General features: G+C 61.3%; 1 protein-coding gene across 2 annotated transcripts; it reads left to right on the forward strand.

Moving 5' to 3' along the window:
* Nucleotides 1–81: 81 nt before the first annotated feature.
* On the forward strand, nucleotides 82–6,633 carry Rnf223 (ring finger protein 223). 2 transcript variants are annotated; one of them, XM_077110037.1, is made up of 3 exons: nucleotides 82–3,628; nucleotides 3,856–4,212; nucleotides 5,465–6,633. In XM_077110037.1, the coding sequence occupies exon 3, from the start codon at nucleotides 5,474–5,476 to the stop codon at nucleotides 6,200–6,202; it is 729 nt and encodes a 242-aa protein (XP_076966152.1). In that variant the 5' UTR covers nucleotides 82–3,628; nucleotides 3,856–4,212; nucleotides 5,465–5,473; the 3' UTR covers nucleotides 6,203–6,633. The 2 variants fall into 2 exon arrangements, with proteins under 2 accessions (XP_076966152.1, XP_076966153.1); XM_077110038.1 differs by lacking the exon at nucleotides 82–3,628 and having other exon boundaries at nucleotides 3,680–4,212.
* Nucleotides 6,634–7,029: the final 396 nt, after the last annotated feature.

Raw genomic sequence — 7,029 nt, forward strand, 5'->3', positions numbered from 1 at the left:
AGGGTCATCTGTTCTTTTAAATATGTGTGGCTGCCACCCCCTTCCAGGCCAGTACCACCCACCCCACTGCCATATGCAGGGGACAGGGAGACAGCAGGATCCAGGAGTGCTACTACCTAGTTCCTAGTCGGGGGCCTCAAATCAGGGACTGCCTGGCTCCTGCCAAGGGCCCACCCCTGAATTCACCCCTTCAGCTCTCAGGGTGTCCCCCAAAAGACAGCTTGCTCCAAATCCCCTTGTTGGAGAGGGCCACCCGAGGTTCCTTGGGACCCAAGATGGGAAGATGTGGGCATCTCTTCTGGGCTGTTGTGGAGAAGAGCCAGGCCTGGCAGGGGCATGCAGACAGGGCCATGGAGACCTGGCAGGGATTGCCAGGCCTCATTCACACCCCTAGAAACCCTCAGGATGAGGCTACAAACAGCAGTCTATGGGCTTGACTCGCCCTTGGGGAAACCCCCGTGTCCTGGCCACTTGAGCCCAGGCAGCAGTCCCTCCTCAAGCCCACAGGTGGACAGTGCTTTGGGAGGCTGGTGGGCATCAGAACTGGCCAAACAGGGCAAGCTGGAGCAAGGCAGTTACTGGCCCTCCCCTGGGCACTGAGAGTCTGCCCAGAAGGAGGGCAGACCCAAGTGTGCCTTCCACTTGGAATGCCCAGAGTCCTGGCCCTGCGCCAGCCCCTCTGCCCAGAATATGGACTGGGGGTTGTGTCTTCAGATACCTGCTGCCATCCAGCCTCAGAAAGCCCAGCCTGAGGTCTGTCTACCTGAGAAGTGCTTGGGAACAAGGCCCCCAGTAGGCCTACCCCACTTCACCTTGTTCTGGGAACAAAGGACCCCACCCTGGAGACAGAACATGAGGAGCAGCAAGAGCCACAGGAGGGAGTCTGACCCAGTGTGCCTCTTTGCACCCGGGACCTCCCCAGGGCCGTGCCATCCTGAGGTACCTGCAGCAGGACAGGTGCTTTGGCCAGACTGAGGGACCCCAATGTGATTTTTTAAAATATTTTTTAGTTGTAGATGGACACAATACCTTTATTATTTTATTTATTTTTATGTGGTACTGTGGGTCAAACCTGGTGCCAGGCATTGAGGCACAACCCCAGCCCCACCAACATGATTTCTGATGGCAGGTAGGAAGGGACATTGTGTGGCAGACAGGGAAGGCCCCCTCCCTCTCTGGTCATCCCGAGCAACCCCTGCCCAGGCCCTTCTCACTCATGCTGACCTGGGACCTCTCCCTCGCCTCCACCCATGGCCAAAATTGGAAACAGAGGTCACTACAGCCCCCTGCACATTCTTCCCTAGAGTCCAGCCCCCCACCCTTCATTCCCTTACCTGCTCGTTCAGTATTCCCTGGGCAGCACTGGGGGAGGTGCCCAAGCTGACCAGGGAAGGATCAGCTGAGCAAGGACTCAGGTGGACCTGACAGTGATGTCGGGTGGTGGGTGCACAGTTAGATGGGGCCTGGGTCTGGGGGCTGCCTGGGCTCTGAGCCTCAGTGGGGTGTGTATCAGTCAGGCTCAGCAGATGGGGGTTCTGAGCAGGGGCTATCAAGAGATCTTTGGGGACTGCAGTTTCACTGCTGAGTACAAAAGGGACAATGCTGTCCAGGCTGCCTCCTTTCCAGAGGTTGGGGACCAGGCCTGTTGCCAGCCCCAGAAGGTGGGGCAAAGGGCAGACCCAAGTGTGCCTTCCACCCCAGAACCTACCTCCCCTTCCAGCTTCTGCCTCCATCCATGCCTGGGCCTGCGGGAAAGCATCCCAGCCTGGAGCCAGCAGAGCCACTGCGACATGCAGACAGCCTCAGGTGCAGCAACTCGGGGAGGGTGGGCAGCCAGCAGAATGACCAGCACCAGGCACACCCTGGCCCCAAGTACAGCATTGTCAGAAATGGGAGACCAGCTTCACCCATGGCCCTGGAAGTGGGAGAGCCGTGAACCGTGGGCTTCAGGGTGCTCCTTCAAGGCCATGCTCTCGGACTCACCTGCACAAGGACAGCTCCTCTATCTGCCACCCACCTTAGGTGGGGAGGGATGAGTGAGGGCCTGGCCCAGGGAGCCCCCAGGGTGAGGGGTACGGGGAGAGGAGACGGGAGAGAGTGAGGCAGACCCTGTGTGCGCACACGCACCCATACACTTCATGCATGCACAGTGCTCACTCGGCCATTGTTAGGGTGCTGGTGCACACACCCCATTCACTCGCTTGCCTACTCATGACGTGCTAACAGGTGTGCCCCATCCACTGCCCTGGACACAGCCTGCCAAGTCCCCTACTGCTGGGTGGGACTCCCCCAGGCCCAGGTGGGGGAAGGCAGGGATTCTGGCCCCACCTCTGCAGCAAGGCCTGGTACATTCCTTGGGCCTCTATGTCACACTCGCCTCTGGGTACTGACTGTGCCCTGAGGAGCCCGGTGACCTCACAGTGGCGATATTCACAGGAGCCTGGGGAGGAGGTTTCAGGGCAGCCAGGAGTCTGCTTCCTGGAGGGCTTGTGATGCTGAGTCACTGGGCTCGCACAACTGGCTCCAGGGGCTGATCACAGCACCCCAGGAGCCCCCGACCCTGCTCAGGGAGCCAGTCCCTCTCTAGTCACTACCTCCTTCTGGGCCCACCCCTCCCTGGGGCCCCAGCTGCTCTCTGTTCCCTTGCTTCCTATCTGGGCCCCTCCTTTCCTGGCCCTGAGATCTCTGTCCACTCCAGGAGCAGATGGGGACGCTGAGGCCCGGCTCCCCTCTGGTAAGGCGTCACCCCCCAGCTCTCCCTCAGGCCCTGGGAGTCTTGTCCTTGAGCACCAGGATTTTGGGGAGCAACACCGCAGGGGCTTCTGATGCCCAGTCCACTGAGGTGGTCAGTGGTGCCTGCAGGTGGGTGGGCCCCCGAGGAGCAGGGGCATCCCTTGCCCTAGCATGGCCCCTCTCACAGGGTGCCCTTTCCACAGGCCTGTGTGTGGGCTCCAACCTCAGAACCTGGGTTCTTGCTAGCAGTAGGCCCGTCCCAGTTCAGCATCTCTGGCGAATCGACCACTGTGCTAGGCAGAAGGAGGGAAAGCTCAGGACGTGGGAGGAGAGCCTGACCGTGACAGAAAGGGTGGGGAGGGCCACATCCATTGGAGGGATCCAGGTTGGTCATCTGGAGTGGAGTGGGCAGTACTCCTCCACTCACAATGGGCGCTCAGGTGAGCTGGCGAGGGGGTGGTCTGTGCCACTGGCTACTGCTTGGCCCATCGGGCTTTGGTGCAGTCCCCTCACCCTCCCTCCACTCTAGCCTCAGCCCTGGGTGAACACTGACACTAGCCCGGGCCTTTGCCCCGTGGTGGACTAGAGCCCCATGCTGACTGGCCAAAGCCAGGAAAGCTTCTGCGATCCTCTGCTGGACCTGGGTCTCCCTCAGCCCCTGGTCCCTGCCCCACAGAACACGGTGCGGGAGGGGGGAGGCTTCTTGCCCACAAGCTGTTGTGACCACCCAGATCACAATGTCCTGGCTCTGATTTCATCCTCAAAGTTGCTGCTCAGGCCCTGCCTAGCCTTGACCTCTCACCTCACTTCCTGGACCCCAACAGAGGGAGGCTGGCCTGGAGTGGGACCCTGGGCAGAGGCAGAAGAGTGCCAGGCGTGAGAAGGATAGTCACAGGTGGGTGGGTGGGAGGGGGTGGAGCTTCTGGGGAGGCAGGTAGCAGTGCAGGTGACCAGCTGGGCTACAACTGTGAGGTGTTAGTGGGTTCCCCTGCTTTGGGCCCACTCAGGAGCCATGGGCAGCCGGAACTAGAACAGAGTGGACAGACCTCCATGCTGCAGAGGCCTGGGCTGACCCCAGACCCAGAACCGCTGATCCCCAGGTGGCCATGCCTGTCCTGCTAGGTAAAGAGGATGGCCAGCCAATCCTGAAGCCCAAGCCACACCCCCAGCCACCCTGGAGGTATAAAGGCACCTGCCCACAGCTCATGCCTTGAGAACTCACACCTGTCCCAGACGGCCCACACCAGGACAAGCACACGCATCCTCTACTCCTGGCAGCCCAGGTACACTTGCCAGTGCCTCAGGACAGCTGCTGGCCGCTGGGCCCAGGAGAGACACCTGCCAGGTGGAGCCGAGGCCAAGCCAGGACTGGAGGAGAGGGAGCAAACAGTATTGGAGCTGGGGAGCCCAGAGGCTCAGCACCCCTCTGTGGTCGGTGGAGAGGATCATGCCCAGGAGCCGCTGACCCCCCGCTGCCAGGTAAGGCTGCTCAGCCTGGCCTCACCCTTCACCTGAACAGGCCCAGGGCGGAGCGCCTCTGTGAGGTGGGGCCTGGTGCCAAGGAGCAGGTTCTGTGGGAGAAAGGTGGGGGAGGGAGTCCCGAGGTCCTCCCAGGCTCTCCAGGGCCACAGCTGTCCCTGAGATGTGGTGACTTCACATGCCAGGAGCCTGGGGCCCTCGTGACATCACGGTGATGTCAGGTGACTCACAGGATCACAGTGACAATTAGCAATACCTGCACCATCCACCTGCCCCTAGGACTGGCCAGTGAGCCTAGATCAGGGCCAGGAAGGCAAGGGGCCACCTCTAGTGAGGCCTCCAGGGCTCCATGGGTCCTGGGACCAGAGCCTTTGAGATGAAAGGCATTGTCACTTGCCTGTCCTCTAGGCAGGACCAGGTGGCTGGGGAGGGGCAGCAGGCAGGGCAGGGCAGGTGTCTGGTCAGCGGGGTCTTCTGAGCCCATCAGGGAAGTAGAAATGGCCATGGAAGAGAAGGCCCTGGACCCTTCAACATCCTGCTTCCTCTTCAAAGGGCAGCCATGACCTGACATTCAAGGGCACAGAGCGGATGGCTGAAGCCTGCTTCACCCTGGCCGGGGGGTCATTGGCACAAGACCCTGGTCACCAGCCAGACAAGTGGGCCCCAGAGTGTCCAGGGTGCAGCTGGGAAAGCCCTCCCAGTCTCCCACCATCACAGGGCTCCGCTGCCCTCAGACTCAGAGACCCCCCTACTTGGCCACTTACAACTCCAGCACGTGCCGACCAGCCCAGGCGCCCGCTGCGTGTAGTTTCACATCACTTCAGCCGCCCACAGGCAGCCCACAAGCCCAGGGCCCCCACCCTGCAGGCTCCGGGTTGAGTCACCTGGTTGAGCTGCCCACCCTCAAGCTGCCTTTCCCACAGGGCCTGTACCCCAAAAGATGGGATGTTGCAGGAGCCATCACAGACCCCTGCCATCAGAAGTAGAGGCAGGGGCAGAAGGTGTCCACTGAGCCCTGAGATGCACCCCAGCACCCTCTGGGCCATCTAGGCCTGGGGCCCACTGGACACCCAGCCCTGGGACAAGTAGGGGAGGGCAGGTGATAGCTTGGGTGAAGGAGCTCCAGGGACACAGAAACTTCAGAGGTACCCCCAAGTGGACAGTGTGTTCCCTGGAATCTGGGGGCTGATGCTGGACAAGACTGACCTCATAGGATGGGCAGGAGACACTCACAGCAGCCTCTGTTCCGCAGCCCAGCACCATGTCAACAGGCCAGCAGGTATGGCACACGGTGGTACCACCCCACTGCCGGAGCAGCCCCACAGTCTCGACACCCAGGTCACCCGGCACCCCTGGTTCAGAGAAGGTGGCCTCCCCGCTGGAGTGCTCCATCTGCTTCTCAGGTTATGACAACATCTTCAAGACACCAAAGGAACTGTCCTGCACCCATGTCTTCTGCCTGGAGTGCCTGGCCCGGCTAGCGGCCGCCCAGCCCACAGGCTCCGGCAGTGAGGCTGTGCCTTGCCCATTCTGCCGGAAGCCCACAGCTGTGCCAGCTGCTGGGGCCCCTGCACTGCGTACCAGCCGCCAGCTGCAGGCCAAGATGCCCGCACACCTGCAACGAGAGGAGCCAGTGTGGCTAGAGGGCACCAAGCTGTGCTGCCGCCCACTGCCTGCCACACCTGGCCGTGAGGCACCCAGCTTTGTGTGTGTGGATGTGGGCCTGAGCAAGCCTGCTGAACCTACCCCACCTGCGCCTGTCCCAGACCTGGCCCCACGCCGGAGCCGCCTGGCCCGCTGCTGGGCACGCTGCAGGGACTGGCGGCGCTTGGCATTGGTCTCTGTCCTGCTGCTGGTGCTGTTCTGCATGGTGCTCTGGCCCGTGCAGTGCGCGCTCAAGACTGGGAACCTGCGCTGCCTCCCCCGGCCACCTACCGCCTCCAGCACTGCTGCCGCTGCCTTCTCCCTTGAGCCCCTGGCTAGCAACTAGGGTCACCAGCCTATGGCCAGGCCTCTGACCTGCTGGGGTCAGGAGCACAGCAGCTACTGGAAATTTATCCCCTAGGGCCCCACTGAGGGTCCTCATGAGATGGACAAAGGGTGCCCAAAGTCTCTAAGAATGACTGGCTCCTACAGGCCCTAGAAGCTATCCCTTCCCCTGTCACACAGTGGTGGAAGGGACCCAGGAGGTGCTGGCCAGACCCCTGTCCTCCTCCACACACTGCAATGCATGGACGGCTTACTGTCTTTGAGGCCATTTCACCAGGGCCTTCCCAGGGCTCTCTCTAGGCAGGGCTGGCCCCTTCTGTTGGAGGGATCAGAGAGCAGAGGCAGGGCAGGCCCTCTGCCCAGGCCACTGCAGAAACTGCCCGGATGCCCTTCTATGCTTGCAAATAGTACATTTTAAAATAAAATATTTTATATCCATGTTTGGTAAAATGTTCTCACTCTGTGTCCCTGCCGCCACTCAGTCCCCACCCCTCCAGAAAGCCCCCTGTTCCACCCAGCCTAGCCTCTGTCCAGGTTCCCCATTGGATCATGGGTGGGACCAAGGACTAGGGGGCCAGCTCCAGTACCATGAGGTTCCCCGAGGGAAACAGGGAAAGTCCCAGGGCACCCAGCAGGTTGGAGCCTCAGCCTGGCCCAGCACCCAGTGGCTCTAAGGGGGCTTCTCTTCCCCATCTCCCACCATGGCCATCCCTGCCTACCCCCAGGAGGTTGTGAACCCCCAGCCCCACCAGGAGAGCTGTTTAGGGAACCACGGGACCCAGACCCCTGTGGAAACCAAGGCCCAAGGGTCCCTGAAGCAGAGGTGGT

This window comes from Callospermophilus lateralis, chromosome 7, assembly GCF_048772815.1.
Source record: "Callospermophilus lateralis isolate mCalLat2 chromosome 7, mCalLat2.hap1, whole genome shotgun sequence".
In the NCBI taxonomy this organism is placed as follows: Eukaryota; Metazoa; Chordata; class Mammalia; order Rodentia; family Sciuridae; genus Callospermophilus; species Callospermophilus lateralis.